General features: G+C 40.3%; 3 protein-coding genes across 4 annotated transcripts in view; all 3 read right to left on the bottom strand.

Moving 5' to 3' along the window:
* Positions 1-1,504: 1,504 nt before the first annotated feature.
* fgfbp1a (fibroblast growth factor binding protein 1a) lies at positions 1,505-3,221 on the bottom strand. Of its 2 annotated transcripts, none has more exons than XM_079352533.1 (2): positions 3,146-3,221; positions 1,505-2,456 (listed from the first exon to the last, which is right to left on the bottom strand). In XM_079352533.1, exon 2 carries the CDS (start codon positions 2,433-2,435, stop codon positions 1,803-1,805), a length of 633 nt encoding a protein of 210 aa, XP_079208659.1. In that variant the 5' UTR covers positions 2,436-2,456; positions 3,146-3,221; the 3' UTR covers positions 1,505-1,802. The 2 variants fall into 2 exon arrangements, with proteins under 2 accessions (XP_079208659.1, XP_079208660.1); XM_079352534.1 differs by having other exon boundaries at positions 1,505-2,378; positions 3,146-3,194.
* Positions 3,222-4,273: 1,052 nt separating this feature from the next.
* fgfbp2a (fibroblast growth factor binding protein 2a) lies at positions 4,274-5,667 on the bottom strand. Its single transcript, XM_079352111.1, has 2 exons — positions 4,974-5,667; positions 4,274-4,762 (listed from the first exon to the last, which is right to left on the bottom strand). The coding sequence occupies exon 1, from the start codon at positions 5,660-5,662 to the stop codon at positions 4,982-4,984; it is 681 nt and encodes a 226-aa protein (XP_079208237.1). The 5' UTR covers positions 5,663-5,667; the 3' UTR covers positions 4,274-4,762; positions 4,974-4,981.
* Positions 5,668-8,268: 2,601 nt separating this feature from the next.
* prom1a (prominin 1a) overlaps positions 8,269-20,062 on the bottom strand; it is a 69,577-nt gene continuing 57,783 nt past the window's right edge. Inside the window, exons 18-30 of the mRNA XM_079351536.1 lie at positions 19,575-19,667; positions 18,434-18,451; positions 17,907-17,960; positions 17,452-17,532; positions 17,297-17,365; positions 16,759-16,848; positions 15,835-15,950; positions 15,091-15,114; positions 14,617-14,685; positions 12,731-12,827; positions 12,471-12,521; positions 11,401-11,438; positions 8,269-10,902 (exon numbers count right to left, since the gene is read on the bottom strand). Coding sequence (XP_079207662.1) covers positions 12,758-12,827; positions 14,617-14,685; positions 15,091-15,114; positions 15,835-15,950; positions 16,759-16,848; positions 17,297-17,365; positions 17,452-17,532; positions 17,907-17,960; positions 18,434-18,451; positions 19,575-19,667 — 684 coding nt within the window. The 3' untranslated portion in view covers positions 8,269-10,902; positions 11,401-11,438; positions 12,471-12,521; positions 12,731-12,757. The remainder of the gene's footprint in view (positions 10,903-11,400; positions 11,439-12,470; positions 12,522-12,730; positions 12,828-14,616; positions 14,686-15,090; positions 15,115-15,834; positions 15,951-16,758; positions 16,849-17,296; positions 17,366-17,451; positions 17,533-17,906; positions 17,961-18,433; positions 18,452-19,574; positions 19,668-20,062) is intronic.

Genomic DNA, 20,062 nt, shown 5'->3' with positions numbered 1-20,062 from the left:
ACCATTAGTTTGATGAATCACAGCGCAGCTAACACAATACCACATTGATTCTCTGCTGGATTATTCAGTGCGTGCTTCAGCAGCATAATGCAAAGCTGACCCTTTAGACAATATATAAAGTCAGAGCCACCTGGCACAGCAGTTTATTTTGATGTCTTTTTGTTGATGCTCAACCTTCAAAAACCTTCGTAAATGTGTCGTTGGTTAAAGTGAAGATATTTCTGCATGCTGGAGTAAAAAAAAACACTTTATTGCAATTTCAAAACTTCCAAATAATTACGTTTTTATTCTCTTTTTGCCTGCATTTTAAAGGTTATGTCTTTAGGTTGTTTAATCAACAGGTGTTTTCTGTCATTTTAGTACTTTTATGTGATTTCTTTAGTGTTCAGACAAGCTGTCATGCAGAATTAAGTCTCATGTTTTCAGCAGCTGGAGCGTAAAAAAAAAAAAAAAAAAGTGCTGGAAGGAAAATCTCCCTCTCCAGTTATTCTGTTCCTGCCCTGTCATCGCTGCAGCGACGCTACTTCCCTCTGTCATTCAAGGACTTCACATGGCCCAGAATGCAGCCCGCGGGGAGTCTGAACTTGTGGTGGTACATTAGGATGCAGCAGGAGATGAAGCTGAGATCATGAATGAAAATGAGACATTCCCCGCCCTGATATCACAGCGCGGCCTCAGGCTGCACCGCCGTGTGTGTTAGAGGCCGCTGTGGGAGAAGAAACTTGTGTCGACCTTGTAAACATCAAACTCTCTGTACTGACACATGCAGTTTGCTCTATGTTATCTGACATCCCATCAGATTGGATTGATAACTATTTGTTCCGTTGCCCCCGGGGGAAAAAAGACAGACAATAAATATACCCTGCTGTAACTTTGGTTTTGCAGGTTGAGCATGTGATGTTTTAATGTTTTCTCACAGGGATTGTGGATTCAGAGTCTGTATCAGCGCCAAAGTACGCAGACCAAGGTCTCTAACAATCACACAGGCCCTGGTTAAATTACTGTGTCAACACCCAACATGTTCACGTTCAGCATCAGGACTGCTCTCATCATGATAAGAGTACTCATTATGTGTTCATGAAGACAAGACAGTCTCTGCACTCAAGAGGGGGAAATGTGTAATTATTAGTACTTTATCCATCATCGATTATCTGTGTTTTCACACCTGCAAAAAGCTCCTGATAATGTTTCTGTCAGAAAGGGAAAAACGTCCAGCTGCACGGGACTCAGGAAGATTTCAGGCTGTGAAGAAATGTGTGCATGAGTGAAAATTTCAGGCAAATTGTATATCGAGGTTGGTGGTTATAATATATAAAACATCAAGCAATCCTACTGGAGATGAGGACTGAGAGGTACATGGCTAACTGTGCTCTTCTATTGAGTTTACTGCCCAGTATAATCCAAGTAATGTTGTAAAGTTATCACAGCAGAAAATGTCTCTATAAACAATCAAATTAAAGAACAACATTTAAAAGTAGATAAAAATAGTTTTATTTGGGGTAGAACAACAGCTAACAATGTAGAGAAGTACTAACATGCCGTGCACTCTTCTACTGTGCAACTACTTTCTTGGTAAAGCAGCTATTGTAGATCCAAAGTTTGATCCAAAGGCAACTGGACTGGATGAAGATCTTCTCCAAAAGGTTTCTCCAGAACTCCATTTGTCTTTGGATGAAGCTTTGAATTTACCGAGACCTGGACGACTGAGAACCTACACGGACGTAACGCAGCTGGCAGAGAAGTTTCTTTAGACATCGATGTGACTGCAGAGAGAGATGACTTCATTCCAGTTGTTCATTTGCTCAGCAGTCATTATCCTGCACCATGGTAAAAAAGAAGGTGCAAAAACTGGACCAGGACCTGTTGCAGTACTCCTCTGCCAGCTTCATGTTCTCAGACTGACAGGATTTGACAGCTCTGGGTGCAGGATGCGTGGAGGGAGACGGATCAGTGTTTGTCTGTGTGTCACGGAGTCTGAAATGAGCTCCTCTGTCGGCTCCTCTGCACATCCCCGCCTTAACCAACGCAGAGCTGTCCAGGCACAAATTCTTCTGCTTCTTCAGAGCCCGGGCGATCTGCTTCCAGAAAAGTTTGGTGCTTGAGGCGAACTGGGGACACAGAGTCGGTCTGGAGACGTACTCACAGCTGAAGCTCCTTCCTCCCTTTTTGCAAGAGACGCCCAGGATGAAGACCTCCTCACCTGTTGCTGCCCAGGTGCACTCTACCTTGCCCTTAGTCACCACTTTGCCTTTAATGGGCTGTGCAGACACAGATTTAGGTTGCCGGCCCACCTTTAGCCCGGTCTTGTCCTTGTTGTGTCCTCTGTCCACCCCTCTTCCTCTCCGTCCTTGACCCTTCTGACAGCTGCCCAACATCAGCTGATGGGAAAAACAAGCCAGGACAAGAAGGACGGCGACATTTGTGAGCAGTGCCATGAAACCAGCAGAAAAAAAACCCTGTAAGAAGATAAATACAGATTTATATATCTTACCTCAAATCCCTTTCATTTCCCTTCTTAAAAGGAATCATCATAATCCTTTATTAGACCTACACTTTAGAAGGAAACTGCTCGTTTTTTTCTGCAGAAACAATCAGCGTGCTCAAAGCTTAAAACTCTGACATTTCAAGGCAGTTGGAAGTCCTTTACATGAGACGTAAAAGGATTAAAGAAAAGTTATGAATAAGACACAAGAAAGTAAAAAAAAATCACATATATAAATGGGATTTGAAAATAATGAATGAAAAAAAAACAGCTGATTCAAATAAGCTAAAAGGAATAAATCCAAGCACACAGAGGAATTAAAAGTTAAACCAAACTTTAAAAAGGCAGCGTCGAACAGCTACAATCCTTTTATTTAAGACAGCCAGGGATGAAACAGTCAGAGAAAAGAAAGAAAGTGACAGCATCAGGGGCACAGAAATACAAACTACAGCACAGCAGCTGTGTGTGAGCTCAAGAGGGATACAAACAGGAAAACAACAACGAGTTCTGGGCTCAGAGATATGAAAGAAACAAATAAAAATATTACACAGAAAGAACTGAGACCAAACACAACTATACCACACCCTGTAAGACTACACATTCATTCTACACCTGATGTATTTAGCAGGTATCATCGGACAAATACTGATGACTTTAACATACCTGCAGTTTTCAGAAGAAACTTTGGTGTGAAGTCCTGCACACACTGCTGACAGCTGAGCGTTACTTTCATCTGCAGCCACAGTTTGCTGCTGCAGAACCAGCCCTCCCCTCCCATCCCCTCAAGCACACACACACATGCACGCATGCACACACACACACACACACACACACACGCATGTATGATTAGAGAGCTTACAAAGTTTGTTGAGTTCATACCGGTTAGCCAAAGACCAGGTAGTCCGCTCAAGATTTTCTTAGGTTTTACCTTTTTTTATTCAAACAAAATATTCCAAAACACTCATCTACTTGTAACTCCTTTTATTTTGGTTTGTCATTTCATTTTCATTTTATTTTGAAATACTTTATTAATCCCTGAGTGAAACTGTGGTTTTTCCTGTGTGTGTGAGGGACATGCCTCTCACACACACAGAGGCCTGAAACACACACGTGCACAAACAGGACCTGTGGACATGGATTAGTGAAGAGATGTCAGAGTGAGGCTCCTACACAGGGAGCACACCAGGAGGTGATTGCCTTGCTCAAGGGCACCTCAACAGCACTTGGGGAGGGACCCGGCACCTCTCCAGCTGCCAGACCAACTTAAAACTAATTTAAAAGAATCAAAGGGCAAAGACTTGAGGCATTTCTGTTTTTGAGCAGATTCATGTTGATGCATCAGGACTTACAGTAATCAGCTCTGGCAGCTTTAAGAAGCACGACCTGCTTTAAGATTACTTTTTAAGGGAGTTGTAAAACATGAATGAAAAACTACATAAACATCCACTGAACCATCTGTTGGGATGGCGTGCCAACGGTTAAATGACTTGAAATACTGCATCTTGCAGGAGGAGATTTCCCTGCAGACTGAATTTTGAGGTCTGTTTAATTTAAGCAACAGTGACAGCTACAGGCTGAACTTGGAACAGCATCTTATTTTCAGATTAAAGCACACTATAATGATGATTTTTACAAGACATAATGATATCGAGCAGCAGTCCTTTCCAATACAACAGCTCATTTGTTATCAAATGTAATAAGAGTATACATTTTTTCAGTTTTTTTTGGTTGATTGTTTTCAAGATGGAGCACAAACATACAGCCGATCAACACCAAAGAGAATAACATTTATTCATTTAATAAATCATTTTCACATTCTTAACATCATTCAGTCAAACACATTGGTACAGAAAAAGTCAGAATAAAATAACTCAACAATGTACTTAAGTGAATATGAAATCATTCAGATAATATGAACATATAAATACATGTCTGTCCTGTCTTAAATTTAGTGATAAAGGTTTTTGCAACTTCCTCACTAAGTATGATGTCATACATGTGTCATAGCTTGCTGTGTGAAACATGTTGCATAACATTTCTTTTTACATGTTTCTGAGACAGAAAAAAAAAAGAAACATCAGAGCAGCCTGGTTCTCTGTGGAAAATAATGCATTAAAGTTTCGGTGAGAGCGGTTCATTAGGACGTCACAGCAGTACCGTTCCTTTGCCTGAAGAGGGCACTCCAGTTCTACTGTGCATGATCAAATGCCTGATCTCGAATTTCCCTCCAAGGGCCGCTTTACTCAGACATCAGAAGTTATCTTCATCAGAATTGTAAATCTGTGAATATAACACAGAGGGGAATGCATATGCAGTTGTAAATTATGTGCATATGTGATGAACTTTAAGGAACAAAAAGACAAAAAGTTGGAGTTATGAAAATAAATGCTGGAGGCAGATTTGATTAAAATACACTTTTTTCGCTATAATACACTTAAATTAGTGGTAAAACAACAACGTTAAAGCAGTGTGTTGATGCGCTGATTCTCACCTTCATCGTTAATTACGAAACAGACCAATGACGTAGGAGCAGACGCCGTGAAGTGACCTCCAGCAGTACAGCCGAGCAATCCTCTTTGGATTGCTCTCCACGGGAGGGGCAGTAGGTTGTGGACTGGTTCTCTGCCGGGTCTGCACTCTTGTTGGAAATCTCGGAATAGCAGCATGCCTCGTCAAAACAGGTCTCGTAGGTGCCGGTCGAGGTTGAGGTTTTGCAGGAGTTGCTGCCGGGGGTCTTGCACCTGGCCTGGTAGGAGCCTCTGGCCGTTGCCTGGAGAAGGAAGCGGACGAGAAAACCATTTGGGACTCGTCTGTTGCCTTCCTGCACATGAAAGGTTTGATCTGCTTCGGTGCCAGACAGGCATTCTGGAGCTTTCTGAAGCCCCACATCATCTGGACAAAGTAGTGGCGAGGGTTTTTGCTGTAGGAGCGGCAGGTGTAGGGCTTCCCCTGGTATTCGCACCAGTAGGAACGCCTGTTGCTTTTGCACGACACCCTCAACCTGGTGTATTCCCCGTGACCGGTGACAATCATGGTGCAGGAGTCCTTGCTCTTGGTCTCGAATGTGATGGGATCATCCCAGATGCTTTGTCTCCTTCCAGCGCCCTGAGAGTCTGCTGACGAAACACAGCAGGCGAGGAGCAGCAGCAGTAGCAGCAGAGGACCGTCTTTGGTGCACATGGTGCCAGAAGGATGCTGTGGGTTTGAGAGAAGTGGAGTGAAAATGCTCAAGCCAAGGGTTCCTCCTGCTTTTTATGTGCTCGGCCCACAAAGATGGAATTCAGATAACAAAAAACAGAGCAAGACAAAACAAAAACAGTGTGGGGTGAGGAGGAGGGTAGATGTGTGGAGGAAGTAAGGGTGCTCACGTTTCTCCTGGCACTGTGTGACAAGAGCACAAACTGTCACACATTAAGAAAATTCCTCAAGAACTCAATTATGACAATTGCATCTCACATAGCAATTTCTAGAAAACAGTCTGACGCATTTTTGTCGCCAGAGGGTTTTTAGGCCGATACAAACATTACAGTTTTCAGTCATTTTCCATCTCAATTAAAAAAAAAAATGTGTCTGAGAATATACTTGCATAAACTTTCGTCTCCTGCAGCGCTCAAGTTCTTGCTTGTTTTTAAAACCCACTTGGAGCTCACAATCACGCAGCGTAGCCTATCATTTCCCTCCAAACATAAAGACTGCACGACCACAAGGAAACGTGAGTAGAAGTCACTCACGCATGGCACACTGAGTTTAGAGAAGGCCGTTTTAAGAAAGAACATAAAATGTCTGCATTACACCCAGAGCGGGGTTAGAACTGGTGTCAAGGCGATTTGTTGTGCAGGAAGAACATTTTTCAAGGAGCATTATTTGAGGCCCACTTGTAAAAAAGGTTGCAGGATCTTCAAAAGCAGACCTTGTGCTCGTGGTTATACAGTATATTTGAACTCAAGTCGTAAAAGAATACAAAACTGCACTCTCATGTTTTGCATGAAACAAATAAAGCAGAGTTTCTTGTCAAAGATTTTTCTCTCCCGTCCCCTCAGTGTTCCTATTCCCCTGAGAATGCAGAATATTCACCAGCACACTTTGTCTGCAGCCTGTTTAAATGCACAATATAGTGTCTGCTATGGTGTGCATGATTATCAATTTAATACACTTAGACCACATGCTGGTTAGCAGACGACCTTAACTTCTGGCATATTGCTGAATATGTATATTAACGATTATCTGAGAATAATTTTCCCATTCGTATACACACTTTGATGCAATTTCAGCTTGTATTCATTTGTGTTATTTGTGGCTAGTTTGCCCCTTGTTTTTGGACTTTGCTTTGAACCATGTAGTTTGCTATTTTATTCCAGTCCTATGAGGGGAAACTTCTCTCAAAACAAAAGGAATAAACAACAGATATGTAAACTAAACCTCACAATCGACAAAAACACAAAACAAAAAAACCCAAACAGGACATGAAGCATTTTCCTCATTAAACAGGATTTAAAGTCTTTTTTTTCCCTTCTCCATAGCGACATATTGAGCATGCTGTTATTGCATCCGACTCCTGCTGCTTGTTATTGTATGTTTGCACCCATCAAGCTAAAGATTGGAACGTATACAGTAATGCACAACTTGTACAAAATCCGGGAAATTACCACCCCAACACAGCATATGATGCACAAATAAACACAATGAAAGGTTCATTTTTCAACCGCTGCTTCTGTTTTTGACCAGTTTGCGTCTCATCTGTCTCTTTTTTAGGCTTATTTAGAAGTAGAAATGAGTCTGCATGTGGTTACGCTTGATGGTGTTTATTCACATGCTGTCCGGTGCCTGTGAAAACCTCAAAACGAAGCTTATGGAAGAAGATAATCATCCCCTATTGAAAATAGCTGACCAGTAACGCAACCAAGTGAGTTCTGGCCAGCAGTGGCAGCACCACATAAGAATGTGCAGTGCTGTGTTAAAGTCTTAAGAAACACCATGAGCAATAGGTTTCATGCTACATGTGGCAACTGTTTTGCACACGGCACATTAAAGACTTCCATACATTTGCTAATATTATGTCGTCCTGTGTGTGTGTGTGTGTGTGTGTGTGAGTGGGTGTGTTTTTTTGTGTGGAGTATTGCATGCCTTGCTTCTTCTGTTATCACTTTACCACAATAAAATACATAAAATTCACCGCTAAACCTACATACATGCTTGAACTCAAAGTCTCAATAAAGCAGAAGAAACTGTAGCTTTGTATAGCGCTGATTTCCTACTGAAATGAGAACCAATTGCATGATAGAAGGCGAAACAGCGATGGATTTGATTGGATCTTTAGCTTCAACAAAGTGCTTTAATTGGTTAAAAAAAAAGGTAAATGCCCCTGAGTGCAGGATGAGTTATCAGACACTGCATTTTACAGGAAGAGCTCAAACAGAGATATTTTGATGTAAAAATATTAAGATGTTTTTTTAAAAAATAAGTTTGACAGATGAATGCAAATTCTACAGTTACGCTGGTATTTCAAGGGGACTTTAAAGCTGGCTAATTGGCAACATATCCTAATTGAAAACATTTCAAGGCACTTGCAGGGTGCCAGAAAGCGTCACGGTTACGTCGTGTGCTGTGCCATGTACGAAGGAATAAGTTGTTTTAGCAGCCGTGGGTTCAATCAGACCTCCCTATGTTTTTCCTGTCTCTCTTCAGATTCAGATGATTAGAAAAAAGGAAAACAAAATAGCCTACCTGAAATTCTCATTGTAGAGAAATAAAACTAATTTGAAGTATTGAAATGAAAAAACAATACATTGAATTTCAAAGTTTATTCACAATTTATACAGTCTCTCTTTTCACCACCACATAAAACGTTGCTTTATAGCCCAACTTTGAGCCCAATAGTTAAAATCAGTCCTCATTGAATCTGACGTCACACATCCAGTGTTTTGGATACACAACATCTAGTTTAAGCACTTAGTAAAATCAAACCATCTTTCCCCAAAGATTGGTCACGTCCGGACTCTAGCAGACAAGAAAAACAATGATAGTCCTGTCAAGGTGAGCACACACGCTTCAAAAAAATGTCCATCTCACAAGGAAGCTGGGGTTTAAATTAAAAAAGCAGTGATTGGTGGTGGTTGGCTAATGCTAGCTAAAGTCATTAGACCACAGACGTTAACCTGACAGATGTTAATCTGAAATGTGTGACATCATGTAGTATTTAAAGTCCCTTCATCCTATCAAACTAGTACTACAAACACAGAATTCAGTTCTCTATATGAGCTACTGTATAAGAGTGTAGCTAGCGCAATAGCTACCAGCTAACTAGCCTGAATTTATCTGTCCTTATGAATTATGAATGTTGCTGATAATTTCTTTAACTTAATAAAACCTTTTTTGAATTTTCAACCTTTGATGTAAAACGTAGAAGCCTACATTGTAGACTAGCATATTTTGCTACTACAATGCTAGCGTAAGTAGTGACCGTTAGCTTCACACGTCATAAACTTTCAATGTAAAGATGGACATTTTTTTGTCAGAGTGTGTATTTTAACCATGAACTGTTACAACTATAACGATTCCTACTGTTTGTTTTTTAATGATTGACAGCGCTCACTTGTCTCACAAATGGATTGTCAACCAGTTATTATCGTCGTCACAGCAGCGGATGCTAAGCTAACCTGTAAACATGGAGGCGAGGTGGATCTGGATTGGCGTGCCCAGTGTGTTAGTCAAAGAATTCAGCATATTTCTGGGCCAACATCATCAAGTAACACAAATAAAAATAGCTCTTGAATACATTCATGCGTTCTATAGTTTTTAGATGTATCAATTGCTACTATGGGGTATTAAAACGCAGAAATAAAGAAATAAGCACGCAAGTGATGGACCACTAAAGACCTGAGACCTACAGTAAAAAAAAAAGTAATAACGATTTGGCTTGAGAAAGTATTTCTCTTCTATAAAAGCAGGACAGATATCAGTAAAAATATGTTAGTGAATGCAACAATATAACTTGTGTTAATCAATTAATCGCATACATGGAAAAATCTATGAGACTGACACTGACATATGAAGAAGCTATGCTCCGACTGCATTTTTTTAAATCACAGGGAAAATCCCCAACAAAGTTCTTACAATATTCTTGAGATGAAGGGACAGGCTGGTTTGATGCTGCCTATTACAGATGTTACATGACTTCTTGTCCAATGTAAAACTGGTGTCTATCACTATCACTATGTCGCTGACCTTTGTTGATGCTTTTTTTTAAGTATGAATTCTATTTTATTTTTTTGGTGTTAAAATAATCCAATCAATCATTCTGTTCTGGTAAAATGCCCAGCCATTCTCGGAGACATTTACTCATCCAATTTAAGCGACTAGACAAACATTTGAAGCCCCTGGTCTTAAACATAGTCAGGAAAAGGATCCATAAAAGCTCATTCTATTTCATTTATATTTTCTTTTTGAAGGAAATAGTTTATCTAAAGGCATTCTGGGAAATGTAGGCGTTACAACCTCAGACAAAAGTAGTTGAAAGAGATTTTTGAAGAGAAAAAAAAAGTAGGCTAATTCAAGAGGACTGCGAGACAATGCCACAAAAAAGTTATTAAACATGATAACCAGTGTAAAAGCATCTATGCATTTTTTTTTTCTGTGATGGGAGAAAATCCAACAAAATGCTGACACAAACTTCTGAAAGGCAACTAACCAAACCGTTTCAAGCTCTGGATGATTTGTGATATTGTAAACATTTTTATGTTCCTTTAAAAATCCACCTGGAAACAACTTGCTTCTTTATTTTCCCCACTTTGTCAAAATCATCCAGTTCAGACTTCCGTCAACCTTCACATTCAATTAGAAAGGATGTGCAGCTTTTTTTTAAACCCTATTCAACACAACTGTGCACCTTTCCTCACAGGTGTATTGACAGACGGCACTTCTAAACCTTGAAGTTTGTGTTGAACATGAGACATCCGTCCAAGAGCGGGAAAAGCAGCTCGCCGTGACGTTCTGACGACCTTTCAGTCTTTTTTAAGCACAAACCAAACCAGTACGTTATAATGGACAAGCATCACAGCTGTTGTCATGTCCTCTCACTAAATGTGGTTTCAGCTTGTGTCTGAACAAATGTAAACACAGACACAGCAGTCTTTATTTGAAGAAAAAAAAAAAAAAAAAAGATAAGAAGAAACAAGCGTGGCTCAGATTGATGCTTGAGGGAGAAGAGTTTGTTGTCCGGCTGTTTTTTTGAGTTTTGTGACGGGGCAGGAGAAAAGGTAACTGTACTGTAGACTGTGATCAGTCTGGTTGTGAAGAAGTTGATTTGATCAGTAGATAAAAACACCCCAGAGAGGTTTACTGTATGTGTTCTTCTTCTGCTGGAAGAAACCTTCATTGAGCTTCTTCTTCTTCTTCATCACGGGGTCAGGAAGTGCGAACAGCTTCAAAACAGAAAAAGAGCATATTTATTAGAAAATAAATTATGTTAGAAGAAAGTCACCAAATTGAATGGATGTAATTCTGGAAAGCGATGCTAATGTGCAAACTCCAAACAGAGCATTTCCTGTCAGAAGAGGATTCAAACCATGCAGGAACCTTCTCCCACTGCATCAGTCATTATGAACTATTGATCATTTCAGGTCAGACCAATTCTGTTTGCTCTTAATGAGTCTTTTTGGATAATAAAAACTCTCCATTTAGATGTTCCAGAGTCTCATTTGTTTAACTTTTCCAACTTGTTTTGGGTAAAATGAGATTTTCAGGATCCATAAGAGGGTACATCACTTGTTAAATGGACAACTGAAAAACACTGGCCCTGAGGCGTTGTGTTCCTGCATACTGATCTGGAATCAGACCCCCTTCTGCTGCAGGATGGATTTCAACAGATTCAACTAAATGGTGACTTTTAAAATATAGAAATGCAAAGACGGTAAACTTACTGTGGCATTTTTTTTTTTAGTTCTGGTTTTCGAGGGCACTGGAAAAGCAAATATTGTAGAAAAAGAGTTAGTAGAGTTTTTAAATATTAAACAGCATTTTCAAAACATACTGCGGTACTCATTTTCTTGTTTTAATGGCCCAGGAGATTCAAGCTGCTCTGACTGGTTTGAAAAAACCCAGAAATGAGAGTGAAGCAGTGACGCTTTAATGAAGCTCCACGGAGGCCTCTCAAACTTGTGAAAAAAATGAAAGTTTATACTTCAATAAGTTTTGCAAAAGTGGTGCTTCCAAACTTTGTTTCCTTGAGGAGTTACATATTTTTCTCAACTCTAAAAAATTTTCCGACGCGCTCTAAATCCTATTTTAAACATGATCTATATTTTGGGACATTCAGTCTACAAGCAATTATTAAATAAGCCAAAACTGAATTATAATTATTATTATTATTATTAAGTTTGTTAAAGGGAGTGTAAAAGTGCAACATTTTACACATAAATACAGCAGATCTAATCTTCTGTAAACATCTCTCTAAATCATGACTGATGAGAAGCTCAAGTCCCATCGGTTGTGTCGTTGTCGTAGCCGTGTTAACATCATGTAAACATGGACGAGACGGCCTTGTGTATAAAGCTGTGTTAGTCAAAAACTAGAGAAAAGAAGAATAACATGCTCTCTACTTGTTTAAATAAAATGTAGGCATTTTCAAATCACGGTCGTTCTGTGTGAATTTTGATCGCAGTTTGCACTTAATGATGTTCTGATTGATAACTCCTTCATGCATATGTGATGTAACTGCTTCAACAGGGACTGTCCCATGGCCAATGAGGAGCAGGTAGTAGGTATTTATTTGCTGTAGTCCACACATCCAGGGGGGGAGAGGCGAGGAGGAAGCCTGAAGAAGTCTGATTTTAATCTCAATAAGCGTCACACAAAGTGAAAAAAGGAGGGAACAGGCACATTCAGCTTCTCTCCTCTACAGCGCACTAACTAACCAATCACAAGGAGTCACACATAAACACCACGAAGACATTTATGGTTCGTTAGTGATTCCAAAATAAGCATTTCTCACCATGATGGTTTTCCTGCAAAGTCACTGTGAGCAGAAAAGCACTAAAACAAGCTGTGAAGAAGTGTTAGAGGGTTCAGTTAGAAGAGTTTATAAGAAAAAAAATAAAACACACAGGAATAAGATTAAAACAGAGGAGGGAGAGAAAAATGGCATCATGACGACAAGACAAACAGCGGGACGTGATGACAGCTGTGCAAAAGAAAATGGAGAAATAAGAGTTAAACTTCAGAGTGTTAGTGAACCGTGTTGGTTTCCAGTACCTTTCAGGAGCCAGAGCCGGCTCTCTGTCACCAGTCAATGTGCCTCGGAGGAGCCGAGGCCCGCGGGAACCTGTTCATAGTGTCATAGGTTGGGATGCTAACGACACAGGAACACAAACACACACACACAGGGCCGCACATTAACAACAGGTCAAAAACATCCATGACAATAATGTGAAATACACATTTTCAGGTAAGAGAGCAGAACAGCTTTTTTAACATCTGATTGGATTTAAGGCGAATAAAACACAATATGATTGGTTTCTACAGTTTGATAGCTAGCAAGCTAATAGGTTAACTTGTCACTTACCAAAAAAAATCATTTCAACAGGTTGCGAGAGATTTGACTGTAAAATGTACAGGTTAGATGGACAGACTTCCAGATTCAGACACTCGCCCGTCACGTCAAAGATGAATACACCCAAAATGAATGAAAATGTTATCAAGGATAACTGTGAAACTGTAGGATGATGTCTTTGTCTAGATTTCAGCTGTTATGCTCCCTTCCTTCAGTTTCAGTTTTAGTAGTTTGGCTCTTCCATGCGATGCAACTCAAAATAAAACATGCAGTTAGACGTTTGGTTAGCGTAAAAAAGTCAAATCAAAAGGAGCAGCATTCCCAGCGTCACACCAAAGCTTGACATGCTTGCCTCTCTCTGAACAAAATGATCAGGTGTACATTCATCGGATTTTGGCTGACTCTAAACGAGAGGAAACAGGAAAGACGTTTCATTTCAAGAGCGCACGCACACACGGAGCATGCAGTTAGTGACAAGGTAGAAAAATGCTCAAAAATCACACAGCAGAACATTTGGCAGTGAGACAGAGAGAAGTAATGGTAGCTGGTGTCTGACATGAAAGAAACTGAGCGGCTAATTCTGCCGTTTCATTTGACACAGGAGGCTGATTTGCACCCTCCGAATTCATTGCATTTAATTTAGACAAAAAAAAAAAATACATGTCTGTGTTTTAAAAACTGAGCTTACATCTGAAAATCTTACAACATGTCTTCATACGTACCAAAAGAAGTCATAAAAAAACAAACTTTGATATTGACTAAATCTTTCGCCTCTGGCCCTGATTTTCCCAACCGGTGAATCTCTAGTATCTTTAGCATACATGCTAACATTTGCAAATTCCAATAACTACAAGATAAGGCTCATGAAAAGTCGTGTAGCAGTTATTTCATCGTAAAGTTTATCGAATAATGCACAATTTAAACTGTGTCCTGATGGTGGCAGCGTAGATTTGACATAACGTTTTGAGGATTCACCTTCAGAGGACCACGACAAAGAACAAATACTCATTTATAGCACGAGGACACCCTGTGCAGAAATCCTGTTTAGTTGTTGTTGACGGGATAAAGGTACGACCCGCTTTGTGTTAAAGTGAGCTTCAGAGGTTTTTGCGAGATAACTGTTGATTATAGACAAACCTTCACCTCTTGGCTACATCTCCATACTTCACACACACACACACACACACACACACACACACACACACACACACACAAAACAGTTTGTTTCCCCATGAAGTGAAAGCCATAAGGAGACTTTTCCTGAACTTTCCATCTTTGCCTTGAAATTTCTTGACAAACCTTCGTCAGCTGTGACATTTAAAAAAAAAGAAAAAAAGAAAAAAGCTAAATCTCCTAACAGCGACCATTACTTTTCAGCTTTCCCCTTATTGCTCGTTCCCTGACCTGCATGTAGCCCATGTGTGGGAGTGTCTGAGTGTGTGTGCGCGGTGAACCAACTCCCTCAAAGGCATGCACAGTGTGTCCAGTCACGTCACATAGTGTTTCTAAAAGAGAAAAACCCACTTCCCTCCGCATGCCTCCAACCACCTCCCACAACATGCAGTGACAGGATTGTTGTAACGTTTACCTCGTCATCAAAGGGTTTGGGATACCTTGTGAGCGCTCGCTATGATAACCATTATTACCAATTTCCATACTGAAAACAAAATGTTGCATACAAAGAGGGATGAAAAATGTAATGTGAGAGACATGGCATGCTAGAGTACAAATGTTTTCTTTGAGAGTAGTCAAACTTTAAAGAAAGTTAGTGGATTGATATTTTGGAGTATAAATCATAGAGTTTTATTTACACTTTAAGTTACAAAAACAGGTGGATTTCTAAGGTAATGATCGCGAGAGCCCTTTAAAAAAAAAGTTAAGGGGCACTTTTTAAAGGTAGCACACGACAAGAAGCCACACCATCCACCCATAAGAGCAATTCCAAGCGTAAAAACGTAAACCAGCACCAAGAATTTAGTAAACAGTTCTATGTACAAGATCCGGAGAAAAGCACAGAGTCAGAGAGGTTGAACAGGAGAGGCAGGTGGGTCAAATGTCTTACGTTTTCATGGGAATTGTCTCAATGCTATAAAGATACACACACACAAAACAAAAACAACATAAAGATGTTACTCAAATGTCCAGCGATATAAATGCACCAGAACGTTTCAGGTCATTCAGCGCAGATCAGATGGGCGAAAGATGCCACAGATTAAAACACTGTGTTGTTGTTTTGTTTTGTGTAAAGACATGAATCATAAAGTGTGTTTGGGCGATGGAGGAGGGAAAAATAGGTCCATGAATAAGAAAAAATAGAAATTGACAAACGTGTCAACGTGTCTTTGTAAAGTGCCGAGTGCTTGACACAGAGGAATGACAGAAACATAAAGATATGGAAGATGGAAATAGTAGAAATGGTTATCACAAAGTAAAATGCCAAGTCCCAGAAACAGAGGAACTACGAGGAAGAGAAGAGAGAAGAGATATAAAACAACAATAAACAAGTGGAGCTTTAACACATCTCTGCGCGCTACACTCATTCATTTAAAACTACACGTCGTCCGAGTAACAAAATAACCTAAAACACATGAAATAATAGAAACATCTGTGAGTCGTATTTAGCGTTACGAGATGCAGCGTAGATACTACGATAGAAGAAGAAGATGAAAAGAAGGACAGACGTCCTGCAGGCTTTGTCAGCGTGAGACACGGATAAATCTTATTCCTTCAGTATAAACTATAAAATAAATGTGTATATAGTCGGCCTAGCACAGTAAGTGGAAGTAGCTAAAGTACAGTTACGTACTCATCGTAAACGTCCTCTGTGTCCATCCTGCGGTAGTACTTTGCTAGTTTGACTGCCAGGATGATGCTCGGGAGCAGGAAGAGCGTGCTGCAGCCCAGGCCCATCCAGAAGGTGTTCTGTGGAAAAGCAGAACAACAAAGATTAGAGCTTTTCAGTATTAGTTAATTGGGGCACAGATGGCCTAGCAGGTAAGAGTCCAGAGGGAATTGCCCCGGTTCCAGTTCGGCCTGTAGCTCATTCCCTGCATGCCACTATACTCTCAGTCTCTCGCTGTTTTCCTTACTCTATCCACATATTTACTAAGTATAAATAGGAGTGATTATATAATATCTTAAACCCCCCTCAGTAGGGGGGCCTACAGGTAATTTAAAGGAGGTGTTGTCAGGTGATTGATGAGAATGACGTTTGTCAGTGTGACATCAGTGTAGCTCGAGTGCCTGAACTAAATTATTTTATTTTTTAAGGCTTTTTGTGAATCTCTTTATCGGAGAGACAGAACAGAGGACGTAAATCAGGGAGAGAGAGAGAGAGAGAGAGAGAGAGAGAGTGGGGAATGACATGCAGGAAAGGAGCCTCAGGCCGGAGTCAAACCCAGGCCGCCCACATTGAGGACTTTAGCCTCCATATAGTGTGCACTAACCACTGCGCCACCAGCACCACCTCTTAAAAACGTATATACAGTACATCTAGTTTAAGACTCTTTAAACAACTGTTTCTGCATGTGCCTTATATCCACCACTATAATTCAATAATGTAACAAACAGGACTATGGATATTTGAAAGCTACTTTGTGAGACATGAACAACATAAAAAAAAAAAAAACAGTAAAACTGCTACGATACACAAAACCTAATCTAGCCTTTAAAATGCCCTCCTGTCGTTGTCTAAACATGCTTTAAAAAATGTTTTTGTCAGTGTAATTACCATGGAGTCGACAAAGAAACTGCAGGTGATGATCTCCACCGTGTCCACCATGTTGCTGAAGGGCTTGCATGGTGCAACCTCCATCACCAACTACGAAGAGCAGGACACAAAACGGTCAACATCTGCACACAACAGATTCAGGAATACAGCCACTCTTTCTTATTCCATATGTTAACCAGAGCATATTGCACAATCCCTGTTATTTAAATGTTCTTCACAAAAAATAAACAACAACCTCATGATAAAATAAAAATGTTCTTTTGAGAAAACAGCCCCAGGCTTCAAACATCCTGAATTCCTTAGGTTAGCTACTGCACAACCCAATAAGCCACAAAGCAGATTCCTCAGATTTATAGAGGTTGTTACTGTTATATTCGTCTTCTCTATATTTACTCCTCTTATGTAACATGCATGCAGGTATTTCTGCCAACTCTGTGCACCAACACTGCTGGGTTGTCTCAAACGCTTCAGAAAAGTAGTGAAAGTCAGAAGTGAGAGCTGCCTCAACAAGCTAACACATTAACACACAAACACTTACGGAGGTTTTCACCCATTCTATGTACTGATGGAAGTAGCCAATGATTGTTGCTGTGTATTTTCCCGTTTCCTGAGGAGGATTCAAACACAAAGACGGTTAGGAAATCAATGTAGAAAAATTGTGAGCACGAGGAGAGCAAATGATCATTCGTTTACCTGATTGATTAGTTGCGTTGCATTCTGGGAGATGAGGTACTGCGCAGCTTCAATGGCTTCAATAACCGCTAAAACTTTGTTCTGCACGGGAGAAAAGAAAGATCAGTGTAAGCCCGAATCTTTTTTATTTACATGTAATTTTGCAGACTTTATTATTCCCTGAGGGAAAATGTAGTTGACACTCTGTTACTGAGAGACACGCTTCTCACACACCTGAAACACACACATGCACAAACAGGACCTGTGGACATGCATTAGTGGAGAGAGTGGGACTGGTACATTGCTGTACCAGAGCTGTTGGGGGTTTGATGCCTTGCTCATTGTGAACAGTCCTCTCAAAGTGTCCTGGCACCTTGAATCAGCGACCTCTCGGTTCCTAACACCTAGTCCCTGCAGACTGAGCGACTGAATGTAATCTTGAATTTAAACCTCGATGTCACGGCTGGTTTACTCACCGGCAGGTCTGAGGCTGTCCTCTCCAGGAACCTCATACTCTGGTTTAATGCGCTCTTTAAAAAAAAAAAGAGAAGAGAAGGCACAAATTGACACCAGTAGGAGTGAAGGTAAGAGGAACAGTCAGGTTTGTTTTATAACTTGGATACATACAGTACGGCAGTGAAACACAAACAGAGACCAAGCAAGAACAGAAGCGATACTTTATGAACAATATTCTGATTTAAGTACAGGCATGCTGAAGACTTTTGTTCCAAAATGAAATATCCACGATATTACCGAATGAATGACTGAACAGAGGCAACATTTACTTATTATATTCAAGTGGATATTTTGACAGATTTTGGTACAAAACCCTTCACAGAATGTATGAACTTTAAGCAAAGTCAAAATAACAACAACAACAAACACGCAATAGAAACATATCTTAGTTCACATCTGCGAGATCTGTGAGATGAAATAAGTCTCTAAATGTAACAGAGAACGAATGGGGACACTAAGTACACAGGATGGACACTTTTCCGCTTACCCTTGCTCTAACATATTTCTTGAAGTTGAAAGTGAAAAAAAAAAAATCAAACAGAAAGAAAAAAAAAAAAAGTGGTTGTAAAAAGTTGTGTTGATTTTGTATCACCGATTGCCCAAATGCTTGTGGCTGTAAACCCTTTACGTTATTCAAATGAATGTCATTTCCCTTGACAAGGAAAAGAGAACTGAATATTTAATTAGTTTTTCACAGACATGACAAGTTAGATGACACACGCCCGAGGGTCAAAAGCACTCACAGCTTTGGATATTAAAAGGAATCCTGAAATAAACTTTCACCATCGAGGAGAGTAATAAAACAAGGAGCTGCAAGGTGCTAAAATACACTTCAGGAACATGTCAGTGGATTTGTCTCTATCCCACTCCCCTGTGTTCATAACTAAGTTAGAGCAGCTTTAAAGTTTAAACTCTAATTTACATGACTATAAATGTAATCTTGGCAACATGTAAACAGTCTTCTTTGTGACACATATCTTTTACGGTCAGCGCCTGTGTATAAACGCCCTCAGAGAAAATAACAGCACATTTTTTGTTCTGGTCATTTCTGCCATATGTGAAGGTTTACCTCACGATGCTTTATCTTCCAACATAATGTCCCTGCATTTCCCACACTGCCTTTCAGCAACCCCTACATCAGGAGCCTGGATGTACAGAACGGCGTGTTCTTGCACTTCTAGCTAAAAGTAGAAAATGAGCTGGGTTTTGTTTGTTTTTCCAGCAATAATCAAGCGTCAGTGAGAACACAGGACGCCCCGTGGCTGGACTGCACTCTGGTCCTTCAAGGCCACTGTGGGTGAGAAGAGTGGTGCATGTTGCCTCCACGCTGGGTTTCTTTACGACTGCTAAATAAACACATAAAAAAAACTCTCTGTATAATGCAGATTTAATTTGTGCTGTGAAGATTAATCCCCCCAGGCGGGCTGTGTCAGTTTCAATTTCCTCCGTTGTGAAAAGGAAGAAAAAGACAATCAAGGATAAAACAGACATGTAAAATACATGACTTGCGTAAGTGTTTAAGAAAAGACGTTTCCTCCGAGGGAACAACTAGACGGAAACTCTGACCAAAATCCAAAGAGTTCAGCCATGCGTGCATATCTGAACTGAAAACAGAAGTCTGACATTACCATGGCCTGCTCCATCGGGATGATCTGCTGACGGTGGATCTGCCGCAGAGTCCCGATGTGGCCTTTCAGAGCCGTCTGCAGACCGCCTCGAGGCTGCAACACGCAGACAGGCAAAGAAACGCTTACGCTTCAAGTAGATGCAATATTTGGACACATCAATTACAATAAAAGTCACATCGGGGAATCCTAGATTTTTATTGTTAGCTAGCTTGTCAATAATAGTCAATTCAGCAGTTTCTCTTCGATCGTTTAAGTGTTATGGAGCCAAACTTGGAAAGGACGCTAGGCTACTTAGAGTGCCTTTACATGAATTTTCTGCCACAACATTTTGACATTAAACTCCCTTATTTAATGTAATAAAATTCTCCTTTACATAAAAATGACTTAAAGCTCAATTTCCCCCGAAGACCAGATAGTACTCGTGATTAAGAGAGGACAATAAAAGTGTTTGTTTCCCCCCTCAGAGTGTCATAAACTGTCTACGTTTA

Source organism: Symphodus melops, assembly GCF_947650265.1.
Source record: "Symphodus melops genome assembly, chromosome: 9".
Taxonomy (NCBI): domain Eukaryota; kingdom Metazoa; phylum Chordata; class Actinopteri; order Labriformes; family Labridae; genus Symphodus; species Symphodus melops.
The sequence above is the reverse complement of the archived record's forward strand: the minus strand, read 5'-3'. Positions and strand labels throughout refer to the sequence as shown.

Coding starts and splice junctions, on each gene's coding strand:
- fgfbp1a (XM_079352533.1), bottom strand. CDS start 2,435: ATGGCACTGCTCACAAATGTCGCCGTCCTTCTTGTCCTGGCTTGTTTT.
- fgfbp2a (XM_079352111.1), bottom strand. CDS start 5,662: ATGTGCACCAAAGACGGTCCTCTGCTGCTACTGCTGCTGCTCCTCGCC.